General features: G+C 48.3%; 1 protein-coding gene across 1 annotated transcript in view; it reads right to left on the bottom strand.

The window, feature by feature from the left end:
* Nucleotides 1–15,652, bottom strand: part of LOC133748542 (NACHT, LRR and PYD domains-containing protein 9-like) — a 28,054-nt gene extending 12,402 nt beyond the window's left edge. The window contains exons 1-4 of the mRNA XM_062177407.1: nt 15,373–15,652; nt 9,196–10,747; nt 7,803–7,964; nt 6,843–7,010 (exon numbers count right to left, since the gene is read on the bottom strand). Coding sequence (XP_062033391.1) covers nt 6,843–7,010; nt 7,803–7,964; nt 9,196–10,747; nt 15,373–15,652 — 2,162 coding nt within the window. The remainder of the gene's footprint in view (nt 1–6,842; nt 7,011–7,802; nt 7,965–9,195; nt 10,748–15,372) is intronic.
* Between the last annotated feature and the right edge of the window lie 5,504 nt (nt 15,653–21,156).

Raw genomic sequence — 21,156 nt, 5'->3', positions numbered from 1 at the left:
AACCTGAAAAAGATGCAACAGAAAAAGAATTACAGACCAATTCCCCTGATAAGCATAGATGCAGAAATCCTCAACAAAATTCTAACCAGTCGAATCCAACAACACATCAGAAGATCATCCACCCAGACCAAGTGGGATTCATCCTTGGTATGCAGGGATGGTTCAACATTTGCAAGTCAATGTAACACATCACATTAACAAACTGCTGACCAAAAACCATATGATTATCTCAATAGATGCAGAGAAAGCATTTGATAAAATACAACACCCTTTCATGATGAAAACTAAGCAAATTGGGTATAGAAGGAACATTCCTCAACACAAGGCAATTTATGACAAACCCATGGCCAGCATCATATTGAAGTTGGAAGCATTCCCACTGAGATCTGGTACCAAATAGATACCCACTCTCACCACTGCTATTAGATATAGTCCTGGAAGTTTTAGCCAGAGTTATTAGGCAAGAAAAGCTACTTACAGATTCAATGAGGTGCCAATCAAAATACCAAAGATATTCTTCTCAGATCTAGAAAAATTGATGCTGAAATTCATATGGAGGCACAGGAGACCTCAAATAGCTAAAGCAATACTATATAACAAGCCGCCAGAGGCATCACAATACTAGATTTCAAGACATACTACAAGGTAGTTATAATCAAAACAGCCTGGTACTGGTACAGAAACAGATGGGTAGACCAATGGAACAAAATAGAAACACCAGAAGTCAATCTAAACATCCAAAACCAAATTATATTTGGCCAATGAGCTAAAAGCAATCCCTGGAGCAAGGCCAGTCTATTCAGCAGACAGAGGGAAAACTGAATTTCCACTTGAAGAAGTATGAAACAAGACCCCTACCTTACACCTTACACAAAAATCCACTCAGCATGGATTAAAGATCTAAATCTATGACTCAACACCATCAAATTATTATAGAACATTGGGGAAACCCTGCAAGACATTGGCATAGGCAGAGTTCTTGGAGAAGACCGCAGAGGCAGACAAAACCAAAATTAACAAATGGGATTACAAATTGGTAAGTTTCTGTGTGCCAGGGGATTCCAATACAATCCCATCAAGGTGGCATGTACCAATGCCATCTCACTAGTCCAAGTGATCAATTTCAGTTCACAGTTAATCACACTGATAGGTCTAAGAGTCAAAGGGATCCCACAAACAGGACTAGTGTCTGCTAATACTAACTGATAGAATCAAAAAGGGAGAGAAGGATCCAACATGGGAAACAGGATACACAGCAGACTCATACAATGGCAGATGTCCTAAACAACACGCTGGCCTCAGAATCAGCCCTTAAGGCATTCGGATCTGGCTGAAGAGCCCATGAGAGTATTGTAGGCATGGAAAGCCAAGACACCATGGAAAAGAAAAAAAAAAGAAGACCTAAATGAAAGATCTCCGAGATCCCAGTGGAAAGAACGGGGCCAAAGAAGGAGGTACCTTTCTCTGAAGGGAGGAGAGAACTTGCACTTCGATCTTATTCTGACAGGGTCATAGTCAAAGTCGGCGAACTCAAAAGGCTTCCGTAGCCTCGGCAACTCATGACTAGAGCCTAGGGAGATTACTGACACCATGAACAGGAGTGTCAAATTGTTAAGTCAATAACAGGAGTCACTGTGTACTTACTTCTCATGTGGGATCTGTCCTTAATGTGTTGTCCAAGGTGAAGTAATGCTATAACTAGTACTGAAACAGTATTTTACACTTTGTGTTTCTGTGTGGGTGCAAACTGATGAAATCTTTACTTTATACTAAATCGATCTTCTGTATATAAAGATAATTGAAAATGAATCTTGATGTGAATGGAATGGGAGGGGTGTGAGTGGGAGAGAAGTTATGGGGGGTGGGAAAGCCATTGTAATCCATAAACTGTACTTTGGAAATTTATATTTACTAAATAAAAGTTTAAAAAAACAAATTGGTATGTTTCTGTATGACAAAAGAGACACTCAAATTGAAGAGGCAACCGACAGAAATTATTTGCAAACTATGCAAAGGATTAATAACCAAAATGTACAAAGAGATCAAGAAATTCAACAAAACAACTCAGTTAAAAGATGTGCAAAGGACTTAGACATTTTTCAAAAAAGGAAATCCAAATGGCCAATAGACATATGAAAAAATGTTCAGGATCATTAGCCATCAGGGAAATGAAAATCAAAATCACAATTAGGTTTCACTTCACCCTGGTTAGAATGGCTTTCATACAGGAATCAACGAATAACAGATGCTGGTGAGGATGTGGGGAAAAAGGGACACTAACCCACTGTTGGTAGGAATGCAATCTGGTAAAGCCACTATGGTAGACAGTTTGGAGATACCTCAGAAATCTGAATCTAGTCCTACCATATGACCCAGACATCCCACTCCTGGGAATTTACCCAAGGGAAACGACATCAGCAAACAAAAGTTATCTGCACCTTCATGTTTACTGCAGCTCAATTCACAATAGCTAAGACATGGAATCAACCTAAATGCCCATCAATGGAAGACTGTGTAAAGAAATTATGGGCTATGTACTCTATGGAATACTACACAGCAGTTAAAAAAAAAGAAATCTGGTCATTTGCAACAAAATGGATGAATCCGGAAAATGTCATACTTAGTGAAATAAGGCAGTCCCAAAGAGAAATACCATATGTTCTTGATCTGTGATAACTAATGGAGCACCTAAAACCAAATCTGTAGGAGTGAAACTGACACTTTGAGAAGGTATGACTTGAGCTGCTCTTGCGTTGACTGTCAAGGAACAGTTTTTTTTTCATTTTTTCCTTCATACTATTTGTTGAACTCCACTTAGCATAGAGTTAATCATATGTATATAAAGGCAACTAAATTGAAAATAGATCTCAGTAAAAAATAAGAGTGGGAAGAAGAGGGAGGAAGAAGTTTGTAACTGTAAAGCTGTATAGCTTGGCATACATTCCTATGGACTTACTTTTAAGGGTCCACTTTAAAAACTTGTCATGGGACTCCAAATTCCATTAAACTTGGTGGTTAAAAATTCCATCTTAATTGTTGGCCAGCGCCGTGGCTTAACAGGCTAATCCTCCGCCTTGCGGCGCTGGCACACCGGGTTCTAGTCCCGGTCAGGGCGCCGGATTCTATCCCAGTTGCCCCTCTTCCAGGCCAGCTCTCTGCTATGGCCTGGGAAGGCAGTGGAGGATGGCCCAAGTGCTTGGGCCCTGCACCCGCATGGGAGACCAGGACAAGCACCTGGCTCCTGGCTTCAGATCAGCGCGATGCACCAGCCGCAGCGGCCATTGGAGGGTGAACCAACGGCAAAAAGGAAGACCTTTTTCTCTGTCTCTCTCACTATCCACTCTGCCTGTCAAAAAAAATTCCATCTTAATTGTTAAAGTGAACATATAGATAGGATTAAGTGTTAAAGTGATCATATAAATAGGATCAAATACCTGGTACTAAGAGATAGAATTATAAAGGAGAGAATGTTCCAACATGGGAAGCAGTCCACACAGCAGACTCATAGAATGACAATCACTTTAAGTAACATTCTGACCTCAGAATCAGCCCTTAAGTCTTCCTGGTCTGGCTGAAAATCCGTGAGAGCATCCCAGGCATGGAAAGCTAAGACACTGTGGCAAAAAAAATGTTCTACATGAAAGATCTCTGTGGGTGAGATCCAGTGCAAAGAAGTGATCATCAAAGAAGGATGTATTTTTCTGTGAAGGGAGGAGATAAGTTCCACTTTGCTTATGACCTTGTCTAAACACTGATGGAGATTGTGGATTCAAAGTCTTCCACAGCCTAGGCAGCTCATGTCAGGAGCTTTGGGTGGTCACTGATAGCATACATAAGACTGTTAATTGTTAAATTAACAGGAGTCATTGTGCACTAACTCTGCATGCAGTACCTCTGTCCTCAATGAGTTGTATTATGAGACTTAACTGTAAAACTAGTTCTCAAACCATTGTGTTTGTGTGTGCATGCGAACTGTTGAAATATTAGTGTGCAGTTGGTCTTCTGTGTACAAAGTTAATTGGAAATGAATCCTAATGCAGAATGAGACTGGGAATGGGAGAGGGAGGAGTCGTCTGAGTGTGGGTGGGAGGGTGGGTATGGTGGGAAGAATAACTATATTCCTAAAGTTGTACTTATGAAATTTGTATCTCTTAAAACATTTTTTAAAAAGAAAACATACTAAAAATAATTTGGATTTTAAAGTCATTTATAGGGAGACACCGATGAGCATCCATTCACGCACCAGCTCACCTCACCAGTTACGGACGCCAGGTCAGAGACCACACGGCCTCCTCTGGCAGCACAGTAAGGAAAGCTGCACTGGGGAAGACAGGAAGGAAGGCATTGCCAGGCCACCCCCCCCCCGCTCCAGGGAGCACAATGTGGACAAAGACAACTCCCATTTGGGGTGGGGGACAGCAAGTTGAATCCCACTTCCAGGCCCACAGCATCAAGACTGAGTTGGACTCAGGCTCCCAGCCCCAGGCTCCAAGTTGCAGAGAATCTGGTGACATGGTCAGGCAGCATCTACTCCTCCTCTCCCAACTACTCGCAAATACGGGAGCAAGACCCCGACATGCAGAGTAGGGCAGGGGGAGGGGCTCAGGCCCATGCCTTGGAGCTCGGCCACTCACCCTCCGGAGACCCAGAACCTGATGGAGCCCAAGGCTTCTGACCGCAAGTTGGTTCTCAGAGCCTCTAGACTTGCCCAGAATCCAGGGATCTGCAGTCCACTGGGACAAATTTTGGCATGAGTCACCATCGGTCTCAGGTGGTCCTGCTGTGCACCCCATGGGACTTCATAGGGCCTGGTGACTCTAGGACCCCAGTGTCACCCAGCCTGGTACCAGTCTGGGCAGTGAGAAGCTGTCCTTATCACTCTCCCCCAAACTTGAGCAGACAGCCAGGAGACACAGGGCTGTGTCTTGGGACTCAGCCCAACACGGGGCAGACCTCACTGGTTCCCGTCCCTAGGCAAGTGCCTGCTGTCAGTCTCTGGACTTGCCCAGTACTAGGGGAAAACACGAAGCTGGTAGAATGGACATGGATTGGCCTGTGTCACCACCATCCTCACATGGCAACTGTGTGCACCCCAAGATTGCACGGGGCCTAGTGACCACGAGGCCCAGGCATGAGCCACCTGGTGCCTGCCCAGGTAACTGAGGGGCCTGCCTCAATTACTCCTCCTGCAAGCTTTGGCAGACAGGACGAAGTCACAGGGCCATTTTAGGACTCGGTGCTGGTCACCTCCACTGTCCAGCAGATCCCAGGCTAGCCTCCAGATCCGCTTCAGAACCAAGTGGACCTCAGTGTCGATCAGTCCAGCGCACTAGCTACCACCAGCAGTGGCTGGCCTCAGTGCCACCTCAGCAGGGTGAGCTACGCTGTTCCCAGTAGGCTGTGGGCTCCAGGTGTCATCCAGCATCGGAGCACTGTACCAGGAGTCGGAAGCTATCACAGGCCCAGGCTGTGTAGGCACCATGTAGAACACTGTGTGGAACACCCCTGGGTAGGCACTGGCTCAGTTTCTTCTGAGATACACACCAGCTGGCAGACTGTGGTGAAATTTGAGCTTGATGAGTGCTGTAGCACCAAATCCGTCAAAACCAGAGGAGGACCAGGGCCAAGCCCAATACCAGAAGGCTTCAATTGCTGAATTCTACTTAACATCTTACGAATGAACACAAATGCTTCTTAAACTATTTCAAAATGACAGAAGAGGAAAGAATTCTTCCAAATTCTATGCAGTCGGCAGCACCCAGATACCAAAACTAGACAAAGTCCTAGACAAAAGAAAGCTGCTAACCAGTATCCTTGATGAGCACCGACGCAGAGATTTGCAGGACAACGCAACAAATGAAACCCAACAGTGCATGAGAGACATTCAACTGTTCACCATCATGCTCACCTCAGCGGCATGTAGACCACCAGCATTCACCATGATCGAGTCACCCCAGTGATGAGGATGGCTCATGACACACTCAACTCTCAGTGACCTCAGAGCACTTCATGGGCTGGCACAGCTGTTGCCATCTTGGCACTGGTGACATTGGGGCTGGCTCACTCTTTGTTGCGGGGGGCTTCCCTGTGCATTGTGGGATGTTCTTCAGATGCTGGGGCTCCACCTACTGGATTCCAGTAGAGCCTTCACCAGGCATCTGTGACCATCAAAACATCTCCACGGGCCGGCACTGTGTCCTAGTAGGCGAAGCTGCAGCCAGCAGTGCTGGTATCCCTTGTGAGCACTGGTTCAAGTCCCAGCTGGCCCACTTCCAATCCAGCTCCCTGTTAGTGTGCCTGGGAAAGCAGTAGAAGATGGCCCAAGTCCCTGGGTCCTTGCAACCATGTGGGACACTCAGAAGAAGCTCCTGACTTTGGATTGGCCCAGCTCTGGCCATTGCATCCATTTGAGGAGTGAACCCAAATGGAAGCAGATCAAAGATCTGCCTCTCCTGTCTTTCAAATAAATAAATCTATCAAAAAATCTACAGACATCAGCATCCCCTTAGGGACACACCTGCCCGCTGTTGAGAGAACTGCTGAGCTACAGAAAAACCTGTCATTCTACCCAACAGCAAACGGAAATCCATCAAGAATGGAACGGTTTGCCTCAAAGCTGCAAAATTTCGAGCGACCAAGTGTCCACAATTGAGTCCTACCCTTGTCACTTTCAACCTATACCCACCTCACCTGGGGTCTGGGGATTCTGAGACTGCCAAGATGCAAACATACAAAGTGAAGGCAGGTAGGACGACTCCCAGGAGAGGAGAGGGGCACATTGTAACGGCAGTGTCCACGCCGAAACAAACCTGACGCCCAGCACGCGTGGCCCAGGCACTTACATAAGCACTTCCAAGTTGCACTTGGGCTGCATCAGCATCTCGCACAGGTACCTGACCCCAATGGAGGAGACATTCGTATGGTACAGATTCAGGTACTTCAGGTGAGGGTGAAGAAGCATTTTTGTACCGAAGTCTACGCCGTTTCCAAAGTTGCACATAAAATTAAACCTGCAAAAGCCAACGGAGTGCAGTCAAGCAAGGAGGTCCAAACAAAGCACCACCCACTCCGTTCTTCCCTTCTCCTGCTTATGGGTTTTGGAATCCTGCCGACTCCTGGCCAATTATTGTCCACTGAGCTCTTCAGACACCAGAAAGGATCCAGGTGCTTACAGCCGCTTGTTGGCGCACCTGCATACCCACAGGCAGCGCGAAGGGAGTGGGTCAGGCAGGTCTTGTATTACCCCGAGATCCCTCGGGTTCAGGGTAAACCATGCTTGTACCTCTCAGTGTTCTTCGATCTGGCACAGGGCCTCACTTACACCAGACACGCACATAGTTAACACCACATGAAAGGCACACAGGGAAAAACAAACCCAGAGCAAACCAGGTACAAGCTCCCAAGGGCCTCTCTCCGTGGAGTGACCAGGACTCGACTGATTCCTCCAGCACCAACTGCAACTCATGTGACATAGCATCTGCTGGGAGAACTCAGAGGCTCAGAGGCCAAGCCTTTAACTTGGGAGTAGTCACGGTGGTACCTCTGCCTGGTATGTGCCCAAATTCCAAACTTGCCCAACCTAGTGCAGCTAGGGTGGCAGGAATTCTCTCCAAAGTCAAGTTCTTCTCTACCATTCAAGGGCCGGCCTGGCAAGCATCCCTTCCTGGGGACAGCAGTCTCAGGCTTGCTGTGTGGACTATTTTTCTGCACAAATACACTGGCCAGCCATTATACATGTGATATCTGTAACCAAATACTACTACTACTACTAGGATCTGGGAGCAGGCTGAGATCAAACTTACGCCAAGGCTTGGATCTTGCACGTGGGCTGAGCCAGAGCTTTCCAAAGAATTGCCAAGGAAGCATCGTCGAGCTTACAGTTGTCCATATCTAACAACTCAAATTTCTTGCTGGTGCTGAACACGGAGCAAAGGTCCCTCCAGTAGGCGAGCTTCTTACTGTGGCTTTGAGAAAAGAAAACCCGTGACTCCCCAGTGGCCAAGTTCCATGTGCAACATCCTCAGGACAGGCAGACAATGCCCCAGACCTCTCAGAGGTGACCAACGCCCACGTGCACGGGGAGGAGTTCAGCCAGGTGAAGTCAGTGAGCGTGGTGTAGTGTTAAGGAAGACGGACCCCCAGGCAAGAGGAACTGCATTGGAATCATGGCTGAACTGCTTGTTGGCTATGTGGCCCTGAAGAAGCTATTCCACCTCATTCATCCCCCATAGTCAAAGTGGAAGTTCTCTCTTCCCTTCAGAGAAAGGTACCTCCTTCTTTGATGGCCCCGTTCTTTCCACTGGGATCTCACTCAGAGATCTTTCATTTAGGTTTTTTTTTTTTTGCCACAGTGTCTTGGCTTTCCATGCCTGAAATACTCTCATGGGCTTTTCAGCCAGATTCAAATGCCTTAAGGGCTGATTCTGAGGCCAGAGTGCTGTTTAGAACATCTGCCATTCTATGAGTCTGCTGTGTATCCTACTTCCCATGTTGGATCGTTCTCTCCCTGTTTGATTCTATCAGTTAGTATCAGCAGACACTTGTCTTGTTTATGTGTTCCCTTTGACTCTTAGACCTATCAGTGTGATCAATTGTGAACTGAAATTGATCACTTGGACTAATGAGATGGCATTGGTACATGCCACCTTGATGGGATTGAATTGGAATTCCCTGGCATGCTTCTAACTCTACCATTTGGAGCAATGCCGATTGAGCATGTCCCAAACTGTACATCTCCTCCCTCTCTTATTCTCTTCTGCTATGTGAGACTTATTTTCATATGATCAAGGAGAGGTATCTGGTGATGCTTCCATGAACAGGAAGCGGCACCCCAGCATCAGGACAGGTGCCGGACAATTGAGAGCTGAAGTGCCAGCTGGTAACCTGAACCCAGCGTAGGCAGCAGGGACACAGGCACAACCCACAGCCACAGGTGTCCCAGGCACCCAGAGGTGAAGCAGAGGAGCGGAAGCAGCAGTCATAATAAAAGCTACGTGACTTTAAACCTGACATTGATCTCATCAAGTAAAAGCCTTTTCTTTATACAGATGGGGAAAGGCACCCAGAACCTGCTGCTCACGGCCACATAGCCCTCAACGGGAAGCCCCGGGGAAGCCCCGACTACAGCAGGAAAGTGAAGGACGGACACGAACGCGAACCCCGAGGGCAGAGGCCTGCGCGCGCGCGCGGACTCACTCTGGGAGAGCGCCCGAGTCCCCTGGGAAGTCGTCATCCACACACAGGTGCAGTTTCTTCATGTTCTGGCAGTTTTTCAGGCAGAAGGACGATATCGCCAGTTTTTCGAGGCTGTCAATGTAAATGAAGATTTCTTCAAAGAAATCCATCACGTGGGCGACGAATTCCCTCTCCTGGATCTCAAACAGGGCGGAGCTCAAGTTCTGGAAATTCACCACCTCACCAGGCTCGCCCTTGCTTAGGCTCTGAAGGCACTGGGAGATTTGGGGCTTTATCTCTTCAGACAGCAGCACGCCAAACCATGTGCCCAGCATGCTAGTGATTCTGCTGCTACAGATTCCAAAGAGGAATATCCCCATCCGGTACAAGCGGCTGGGGAGCTGCCCCATAATCGCCGTGACCAGCTGCGCTATGCTTCCAATGGCTGGGTTCAGCTGGTCTCCGGGCTGTCCGAGGAAGTAGAACAAGGCAGCACAGAACTCCTGCAAGGGCGTATGGTTGAAGACGAAGCCATCGCCTCGTGGCCGGAGAAACCTCACGTCCAGCCACATCACGACGTCAGATTCAGATACCCCGTGCCTCCTGAGATCCGCGTGGGAGAATACATAGGTCTGAGTCCATATCCCCTCCGCGGCCAAGGTACACAAGCTTTTCATCTGCGCCCTGTTCTGCAGGGGGGCACAGTTCTCTCTCCCTACTCTGAACGCACTTGTTAGGAAGAACGCGTGCAGAGAAGTGGTGTTTTCGAAGACGACGTGAAGTCGCTCCCCTCTCTCTTGCTGCCACTTCATACACGTACAGAGCAGCCAGGAGATCAGAGGGTTCTCACACAAGGCGAACAGCGATGGGATGTCTCTCACAAAACTGAGGGCCTTCAAGGCTTCTTTTTTCTCACGGAAGAAGTGGGAGAAATACAATTTCCTTTGCTGTTCAGAGAACCCTTTGAGTCTTAGGTTCGTTGGATTTTCCAAGAAGGAACAATATTTTCTGATACTCAGCTTGCCGTATCCAAGCAGCAAAGAACATTCTGGAAGCATTGCTTTCTGCAGCAAACTGCTCAGGATAACCTGTGTTGGCTTCCGTTGCCTCCAGTCACCGCACAAGTCGGTCTTCTGTTCCAAGTCGAATTTCAGCTCCTCAAAGCCGTCCATGATGAACAGGATCTTCACAGGCTGGGCAAAGACATCTTCGAGCACCTCCTCCGACGCGGGCCAGTCTCTGGAGATGAGCTCCGCCAGGCTCGTTTCTGCGACGCCGTTCAGCTCATAGACGCTGAAGAAGAACACAAAGGTGAACCTGTCCCTCCAGAAGTTCCCGTTCGCCCAGTCCAGCATCAGCCTTCTCAGAAGCGTCGTCTTGCCACTGCCTTCGGGGCCGCTCAGTATCACAGTGAGTGGGCCGACCTTGTACGCAACATGCAGTGATATGTACTCGTTGCACACCGTTTCTTTGTAGAAGTGCTCAGGGACTTGGAGACAGGTCTCTCTCTCCCAGATGAGATGAAATTTTTCCTTCATGTGCTTTCTGTACGGGCTTAATTTACCCGAGTTAACTGGAAGACAGGTAGAAACGCACTCATTGTTTTGTACTGCACAGAACAACTTACACACTTCGTACAACTTCTGTGACGTTGCCCATCTACATCTCTAGGTAAGTTTGGAGCAGAATCTGACGAAACCCTGTCCCTGGGAGTACAGGAACAAACCTGTAAACCTAACTCAGAGCTAGAGACGAAGGCAAGGGTGAATAACCGGGCATTGCATTCCAAGTGCAAGAGGTGGGGGATGGTACTCCCCAGCGGAGACCCATGAACACCATCGGGGGGACAGTGTCACTGTTGACCTCACACAGTGTTTTTTTTTTTTTTGACAGGCAGAGTGGATAGTGAGAGAGAGAGAGAGACAGAGAGAAAGGTCTTCCTTTTTGCCATTGGTTCACCCTCCAATGGCTGCTGTGACTGGTGCATCTTGCTGATTGAAGCCAGGAGGCAGGTGCTTCTCCTGGTCTCCCACAGGGTGCAGGGCCCAAGCACTTGGGCCATCCTCCACTGCCTTCCCGGGCCATAGCAGAGAGCTGGCCTGGAAGAGGGGCAACCAGGATAGAATCCGGCGCCCCGACCGGGACTAGAACAGGATTAGCCTGTTAAGCCACGGAGCCAGCCAACACACAGTATCTTTTCTACAAGCCACAGAGCCAACTCCAGTCCCACCTCACACAAAAAGCATCGGGACAGTCTATGGGACTCGAGGTTCAGACTGATTAAGAAATGGTAGGGTCAGGCGAGTGTCTATCCTGTATCTGACCGGAATCCTTGAGGTCTAGTTTATTACCAATACTCTGACTGTACTGAACTCCAGAAGCATAGCCCTAAACCACATCCCTTTAACCCATCTTTACTGCAAGACTTCCACGATGAAGGCGACGAAGTAGACGAAGTCAAAAATTAGATGGAGACCAGGATCCTAGCCTGCAGTGAAGAAGTTCACACCTCAGTAGATGAGCCGAGACATGCCGAAGTACAGGGCACACTGTAACAAGAATCTGAAGACATCTTCCAGAAAGAATGAGCCAGGCACTTGGGGGACAAGCAGGATGAGCCTCGCTCCTCCGTTCTGACCTCTACCTCCAACACCCACCCCTAACTGCTGGTCTGACTCCAGCCCCAGACCGAGGAGTGTCAATGCCGCCACTGTGAGTGCAGGCCAGGGTGTGAGAGAGCATCTGTGGAAGCCTACGTCAGGCGACGGTGAGAAGGCGCTCCGGCTTCTTCCCTGTGTGACGTCTTTGCCCATCTGCACCCCGGGTTGAAGCCTCTTGTGCAGCTTCTGACCAGATCACCCACCCACCCCGTCTGTCATTCTCTACGTGAGTTGCCTGAAAATGTCCCTATTCTCGTATTGAACCTCCTCCAGTGTCCGGTCTCAGGATTCACCCTCCGAACAGAGGGCATGGCCGACTGCTGCCTCGACTTCCCTCCAAAGCAGGGACTTGCCGTGGAAGCGGGCACTTGACCATGTCCTTAGCAATTTGGGAAACGTCTAATGAGGAAGAGGCTCAGAGGAGCTCAGGCCCATTCCTGTTTCTAGGTTACTCCCTAGGAATGTAAGTTATTTCCTTTAAAAAAAGATTTTATTTTAGCCGGCGCCGCGGCTCACTAGGCTAATCCTCCGCCTTGCGGCGTCGGCACACCGGGTTCTAGTCCCGGTCGGGGCACCGATCCTGTCCCAGTTGCCCCTCTTCCAGGCCAGCTCTCTGCTGTGGCCAGGGAGTGCAGTGGAGGATGGCCCAAGTCCTTGGGCCCTGCACCCCATGGGAGACCAGGAGAAGCACCTGGCTCCTGGCTTCGGATCAGCGTGGTGCACCGGCCGCAGTGCGCCTACCACAGCGGCCATTGGAGGGTGAACCAACGGCAAAAGGAAGACCTTTCTCTCTCTCTGACTGTCCACTCTGCCTGTCAAAAAAAAAAAGATTTTATTTTACAGAGTTACAGAGAGAGAGAGAGAGAGAGAGAGAGAGGTCTTCCTTCTGTAGGTTCACTCCCCAGATGGCCGCAAAGGTTGGACTTGTACTGATCCGAAGCCAGGAGCCAGGTTCTTCCTCCTGGTCTCCCACACAGGTGCAGGGGACTGAGCACTTGGGCCATCATCCACTGCCTTCCCACAGCAGAGAGCTGGACTGGAAGAGAAGCAACCGGGACAGAACCGGCGACCATATGAGATGCCAGCGCCACAGGCAGAGGATTAACCTAATGCGCCAGGTGCCAGCCCCATTAGTTATTTCTTTAAAAAGGGTTTGAAAGGCAGACTTGGGGGTTGGGGTGGTGAGGGGAGAGAAAAACACACATACACACAGATTGATTGATTGCATCTGCTGGTTCACTCCCCAAATGGCTGCAATGACTGGGCTGAGGCCAAGCCAAAGCCAGGAGCTTCTTCTGGGTCTTCCATGTAGGTTCAGGAGCCCAAGGACTTGGGCCATCCTCTGCTGGTTTCCCAGGAGCATTAGCAGGGAGCTTGATTGGCATTCACATAGGATGCCAGTGCTGCAGGTTGTGGCTTTAACTTGCTGTACCACAGTGCTGGTTCCCGTTACAGCTTTTTCTAAAGGTCAGATTTGGCTATGCCGAGACTCACCAAGCTGCCTTAAGTGACTCTCCGGTACTTATCCTGCTACCCTTCTCAGCACAGAACTGAAGGATTGCAAACACATGCTGTATGCTCTAAAAGTCATCTGTCCCTCGTCCATGGCACATTGGGTCAAGGCTCGATGCATATTCTCATGCCTTTCACCTGACTGCTCCAGATGGAAAATTGCACGTCCAATCCCATCCTTCCTTGTTGTTAGGAGTCGTGGTGTGACCGAGTCCTAGCCAACAGACTGAGGACAAGCAGAAGGTACCATTATCAGGCCTTACCCATCAACATTGTGCGCATGAGCCCTACACCGCCACCCTGACACCAGCTTCATGCAGACAACAACATCCGGGACACGTCATTGTTGAAAATCCAGAACAGGGGTCAGCGCTGTGGCACAGCAGGTTAACACCCTGGCCTGAAGTGCCGACATCCCACATGGGCGCTGGCTTGAGACCCGGCTGCTCCACTTCTGATCCAGCAGTGGAAGATGGCTCAAGTCCTTGGGCACCTGCACCCACATGGGAGACCTAGAAGAAGCTCCTGGTTTTGGATCGGTGCAGCTCCGGCCGTTGCGGCCATCTGGAGAGTGACCCAGCAGATGGAAGACCTCTCTCTCTGTGCTTCTCCTCTCTGTAACTCTTTCAAATAAATCTTAAAAAAAAAAAAAAGAAATCCAAGAACAAATGCTCCGAGGGAGCCCGAGTCTCCCTCCGGGTCCCCTCATTGAGCCAACTGCCACTGGGTTCACGTACCCCGACATCCCTGCTCAACACTGTTCAGTGCCCGGGTATCAACAGCACACTCCTCTCACCTACCCCAGGCGACATCAATGTGTCGCCCAGGACCCCCATTCTACCTCATTGTTTTCTAGAATTTTCCCACCTGGCAGGACCCTGATCCCACTTCCTCTCCTCCTTTCCCAGCCTGGGGGATGCCGAGGCAAGAGATGTTGAGCAAGTAACCTTCTGAACATCTTATCCATCCCAGGTGTGCGTAGCTGACAGAACGTTGCCTGGACTTCAGCCAGCAGCCTGTCACATCATGTCAAGCAGTGGCCAGCAACACACACAGGTGGTGCTGCCGAGGCCAGTGCCCCAGCCTGTGGGGACCTAGCTCCTGTGGGCTGCTCTCCGCCAAGCCCACTGTCCAGCAAGCCTACCTGGAGCTTGGCTGGCTCAGGTTCTCTGCCTCACTAAGCTGGTTCAAACTAGACTTCTGGTCCCCTTGTTACCCAGAGAGCTGTACCTGCACTCTTTCTCAGAGCCATAACTGTGTCTGCATTTGTGTTTGTCATTCCCACGTCTGTGAGCTATGCTCAATTACGAGCTTCTTGGCAATGTCAACCGCGGCCATCACAAGATTCTCCCAGTGTGACCGAGTGTGTGGGTCTGTGCGTCTTAGGTGACAAAGCAGTGTGACCGAGTGAGGGCACGATTGACACGTGGGGCTGGACAATTCTTTGTTGTGGGGCTTGTCCTGGACGTAGAGAGGCACCCCTGGCCTCTACCCCCAAGACAGCAGCGGCACTGCTCTTTATCATGACAACCAAAACTATCCCCCAATACCGTGCAGTCCCATGGCAGAGAAGATTGACCCTGCCTGCAAGCCAGTGACAGCCCGGGACAAAGAACCACATCAAGGAGACTCTGTGGCTGTCACAGTCAAGGAGACACCTGTGGGTGACGGAGGCCCCAGAGACTGGCTGACTTCACAACAAACTCTCTCATTATCTCCTAACCTCAGGATCCTGCGTAGGCCCTTGTGCACGGCTGGTCAAAGGGATGGCAAGACACCATGCTAGAACTCCATCTCGGCAGACCTGGTGATCAGACACCAACTTCCAGAAACTCAGCATGGGGCAGCATAAGGGAGGGGGAGCCTTAGATGTCCCCCCTCACCGCAGTCTGTGACCAGCACCAACTTCCCACTCTTCTACCCTTTGTCGGATGCCGCTCATTCAACAAGCACGCCACCTTCGTGAGCAGGTGGCAACAGCAAACCAACCGTACTCGCAGTCCCAGCCCTTTCCCCCTGAACTCACTTCTCATCTCTTCCTTGGCCTTTGACCAGAGATCTTTCCGGTTGATCTGCAGGAAGAGGCTCAGGGTCACCTCCCAGGCCTGTTGCCCAGGGTAGTTCTTCTCCAACAGCTTCGCCAGGTCTTCCTTGGTGGCCTTCTTGATCTCAGCCCAGGGGATTGGCTTGAGCTTGAATTTCAGAGGTTCTTGCTTGAGGAGCTCCTTAAATTTCCAGAACTCTTCCCTTCTGAGTTCTTCCAGGTACCACAACAAGCCAAAGTCAGAAAAGTAAGAATCAGCCATCTTGTCCCAGAACTGTGAGCTCCGAGTTCTCCAGAGGAAAGAAAATCTTCAACAACGAGGAGTGAGTGACACCTGGGGGAGGACGAGACCGAGAGTTGAGTCTCACTTGCGTCAGACTCACAAATGCACAATACTGCGTGTTTCCCACTTCCAGCATTCCCGTCCAGCTTCGTACAGGGAAGCAGCTTCTCCCAACTTTTTTTTTTTTTTGGACAGGCAGAGTTAGACAGTGAGAGGGAGAGAGAGAGAGAGAAAGGTCTTCCTTCCATTGGTTCATCCCCCAAATGGACGCTACGGCAGGAGCTGTGCCGATCTGAAGCCAGGAGCCAGGTGCTTCCTCCTGGTCTCCCATGCGGGTGCAGGGCCCAAGCACTTGTGGCCCAAGCACTGCCTTCCTGGGCCACAGCAGAGAGCTGGACTGGAAGGGGAGCAATCAGGACTAGAACCCGGGGCCCCAACCGGGACTAGAACCCGGGGTGCTGGTGCCATAGGTGGAGGATTAGCCTAGTGAGCTGTCGCGCCAGTGCATGTTAATGGATCTTAAGGGAGAGTAACGCCCACTGTCAATGGACAGACCAACTAGACAGAAAGTTTAGAAACGGAGCCGATTTACAGTATTGACTACATGGATCTAATTGTTATCTACAGATATTTCATCTCACAGTGGCAGAATATACTTTTCATTAGTACATGGCACTTTCTCTAGGCTATGAATGAAGCTAGTCTCAAAAATCAAACACTGGAATTGTACCAGGTATCTTTTCCAGCCACAATGGAATGAAGATGGGAAGCAGCAATATCAACTCCAGCAATATCACATGTGAGCACAGGGGGACTGAACATGCTCCTGAATGAACAGTGGGCCACAGAAGAAATTAGAGAAAAATTCCTAGAAATGAATGAAGATGAAAATACAGCTCAGCAAAACCTACGGTATACAGCAAAAGCAATGTTAAGAGCAAAGTTGATAGCAATTAGTGAGTAAGTCAAGAAATTGGAAATACATCAAAATAAATGATCTAACAATGTATTTCAAGAACATAGGAAAACAAGAACAATCCAAATTCAAAATTAGGAGGAAAGAAAAATGAGAACAAAATTGAAATGAAATAGATCAGTAAAATGTAGAGCTTATTTTCTGAAAAAATAAAATTGATAAACCGCTAGCCCAACTAATCAAAAAAAAGACTCAAATTACTAAAAGAGATGAAAAGGACATGTTACAACAGCTACCACAGAAAAAATGATCAAGAATTACTATAAATAGCTATATGCCAACAAATTGGAAAATCTACAAGAAATGGATAGGTTCTGGACACATACAACTTATCAAAATTGTGACACAAAGACACAGAAAACCTAAACAGATCAATAACCAAGATGGAGGTTGTGTCAATAATAAAGACCCTGCCAACAAAGAAAAATCCAGGACTAGATGACTTCAATGTTGAATGCTACCAAATTTTTCAATATCAACTAGTCCCAATCCTTCTAAAACTATTCAAAAACAATTTCAAGAGAGGGCATCCTCCCAAACTCCTTTTATGAGGCCAATATCACCTGAATTCCCAAACCAGAAAAAGATACAACAAAGAATCAGAACTAGAGACCAATATCCCTGAGGAACATTGATGTAAAACCCAACAAAAATACTAGTTAATCGAATCCAACAACACATCAGAAACCAGGACCAAGTGGGATTTATCCCTGCTGTGCAGGGTTGGTTCAATATATACAAGTCAATAAATCTGATACAACACAATAAATTGGAGAATAAAATCCATATGTTATCTCAATAAATGCAGAAAAAGCATTTGATAAAAATGCAAATTCCTTTCATCATTAAAAAACCTTAGGCAAATTGGGTACAGAAGAACATTTTGCAACACAATCAAGGCAATATGACAAATCCACAGCCAGCATCGTATTGAATGACCCAGAACCAGACACGAACTCCCATTTGCACCATTACTATTCAATATAGTTCTGGAAGTTTTAGCCAGAGCCATTAGGCAAGAAAAAGAAATTAGAGGGATACAAATTGCAGAGGAGGAGGTCAAATTACCCCTGCTTGCAGAGGACATGAAAATTTATTTTTATACACACACACACACACACACCCCTCAAGAGATTCCACAAAGACTACTGGAATGTATGAGATTTGTCAAAAAGTTGCAGGGTATCTAATACACACATAAAAATCAACAGCCTTTGTATATACAGAACAATGCCACAGCTGAGAAAACTTCTACAATCAATCCAATTCCGAATAGCTACCAAAAATTAAATTAAATCCCTTGGGATAAACTAACCAAGGACACAAAAAATCTTAGCAATTAAAACTGAAAAACATTAATGAAAGAAATGGAAGGTAAAGAATGGAAAAATCTCCCATGTTTATAGGTAAGAATTAATGTTATCAAAATGTCCACACTGCCCAAAGCAATTTACAGGTTCAATGCAATACCAATCAAGACACCAATGACATTCCTCATATCTACAAAAAACTATCCTAGAGTTCATACGGAAACACCAAAGACTCTAAATAGCTAAAGCACTTTAAAACAATAACAATGAAACTGGAGGTATCACATTACTAGATTTCAAAGCATATTATAGGGCAGATGTAATCAGAACTTGTTACTGGCACAAATATAGACATTTGTACCATTGGAACAGATTAAAAACCCCAGGAATTAATCCAAACATCAACAACTGAGTAATTGACAAGTGAGCTGAACTCACTCCCTGGAGAAAGGAGTCTCTTCAACAAATGGTGTTGGTACAATTGGATCTCCACATGCAGAAGTATGAAACAAGAGCCCTCCCTACCTTACTCCCTATGCAAATGTCAACTCACAATGGATCAGAGATCTAAATCTAAGACCTGAAACCATCAAGCTACTAGAGGAAAACATAGGGGAAACACTGCAAGACATTGGAATGGGCAAAGAAGTCTTGGATAAGAACATAGAACAGGCAGTCAAAGTCAAAATACATGGGGCCAGTGCTGTGGTGTAGCAGGTAAAACTGCCGCCTGCAGTGGCAGCATCCCATGTTGGCACCATTTTGAGTCCCAGCTGCTCCACTTCTGAACTAGTTCTCTGCTGTGGCCTGGGAAAGCAGTGGAAAATGGCCCAAGTCCTTGGGCCCCTGAATCTGCATGGGAGACCCAGAAGAAGCTCCTGGATTGGTGCAGCTGCAGCCTTTGCAGCCAATTGGGGAGTGAACCTGTGGAGAGACCTCTCTGCCTCTTCTCTCGGTGTTACTCTTTCAAATAAATAATTTTTTTTAAAGTCAAAATAGACAAATGGGATTCCATCAAGCTAAGGAGCTTCTGCACAGCAAAGGAAATACTCAAAGAGGCAATGACAGAATGGGAGAATATATTTGTAAACTATACACCTGATAAAGGATTATTATCCAGAATATCCAGGAGCTCAAGAAACTCAACAAAAGAAAACAATCTACTGGGCATTTCCTAAAATAGTCCCTAACAACATGGCGCCTGGGGCGTGTCTGCGGCCAGTGAAGTTACACCACGCGAGATCAGACCACCTACAGGGATACGTCTGATTTAGTTCTGGACCCGTGGACAGTGCATGATCCCTATACCTTGCTTAAGATGGCCCTGTGCGTGGTCCACCCACGCCTGCATGACCTTTTCACTGATTGGCTCCCCTACTGTGCATGTCTTTCATAAGCTTTATAAGCTTGCACACTTCCTCAATAAAGTAGTTCCTGCTTCGACAGAACTCACGGGTGCTTGCTGTGGTGTGCTTGACCCGTCGACCTTACCTCTCCCGTTCGCCTTGTTGGGGAGTGCTTGTACTGCCCCCTGCTGGTCAGGGGACAGTCTCAGGCTTACAACCCCAACAAGTGGCACTCAACATGCGGCCCGATGGACTCAAATGAGCCCTAAAGAAGGACTGACTCTGGCCTGAGACAAGGACCGACTCCGGCCAAAGTGAAAGTACCGGCAGATGTGGCTAAGCGAGGCTCTCGGGGTAAGGTATCCCTGAAAGGATGGGGCAATCTCAAGCTAAGTTTCATGACCCAGCACCTAAGGCGCTGAGATACGTACCAAAGACTCAAGGCTTAGAAATTTCTGACTCTCAGGCCGAAGAGGTTTGGGAAGCCCTTACGGAAGGGGCGCCATGGCTCGCTGCTGCCAATCTTTTTGACTGGTTCACATAGGACCGGGTGGAACAGCTGGTTCAAAAACAGGAGATCAGTCTTGTGACTGTTCCTCCATTGGGGACCTACCTTACCCTGTCTGCCCTTAAGCCTTGCTTTCCACCGACCTCAACAAGCCAGTTGATATGAAACAATTGAGCTGGGTGGCCTTTGATGAGGAAGGTCAGGAGGCTCATAAATCTCCAGAGGCAGCTGAAACTAAGGTAGAGCCTTCAGGTGTGGCGGTAACCCCTAAAGGCCCAGTGAGGCCTCAAATCACTGCACCTCCAATTACAGAAGGGACATCCGGCCTTGTGCCGCCCGGGTGGCCATCCCCTTACGGGTATTCCCCTCCCTTGGATCGCCCACTGCCATCTTGTCCTTCTAACTGAGATGGCTTGCAGCCGCCATTTTATGGTCCGGGTGGAGTCTCACCCTCACCCTGCATGGCTTTACCGGTAAACGTCAATCCGGGAGGCAACCGGCCTGCGCCGTGGTATCCTTGGGAAGCCCATGAGCTAAAAGAATTAAAAAAGGCTGTTTCTGAAGATGGGCCAAATTCTCCATGGACCGAAACTATTCTCCAGGGTCTCGCTCATCAACAATGTACCATCCAAGACTGGAAAAAATTGGCTAAAGCTGTACTCCCTGGTCCTCTATACATAGCGGTGTGCCTTTTTTAATGACGAGTGTCATAGGCAGATGGAAAGAAACCAGGCTGCTGATCCTCCTATACCAATAACTTTCGGGATGCTTTCTGGATCTAGTGACCAATATGCTACTGGCCTGCAACAGGCTTCCCAGGAGCAAGTAAGGGCCACAGGACTGGCCGCCTGGAAAAAGCTGGAGGAAGGCCCCTCTGAACCACCCGCAGCTGGGATCACTCAAAGGTCATCTGAGGACCTGGCCACCTTTATGGAGCGGGTTGAAAAGAGCCTCCGGAGGAAGTTCCTCCTAGAGCCCCTGGGAGTTCAATTTGTTAAGATGTTAGTATGGGAGGGCATGACCACAGATCATAAACTTGCTTGTGCAGGCATGAAATACAGGTCAATGGGTAGATGGGTCATGGCCACCAAGGGTGTGGGGACACAAGCCCATCGATCTCAGTCCTTGGTGGCTGCCTTACAAACCCAGACAACCTTACTGTCTGAGGCCTTTGCCAATGCCCTCACTCTGGCCACTGGGAAAAAAGGGGGAACTTGCTTTGGATGTGGTCAATTGGGTCACTTTAGGAGGGAATGTCCCAATAGTCGCCCTGCTGCTCAAACACCACCTCGTTCCCTGCCCTCTGGAGGAAAAGGAGGCACTAAACCTGAGACTCCATGTCC

The sequence above is a fragment of the Lepus europaeus genome, chromosome 19 (genome assembly GCF_033115175.1).
Source record: "Lepus europaeus isolate LE1 chromosome 19, mLepTim1.pri, whole genome shotgun sequence".
In the NCBI taxonomy this organism is placed as follows: domain Eukaryota; kingdom Metazoa; phylum Chordata; class Mammalia; order Lagomorpha; family Leporidae; genus Lepus; species Lepus europaeus.
This window is presented reverse-complemented; position numbering and strand designations above follow the sequence as displayed.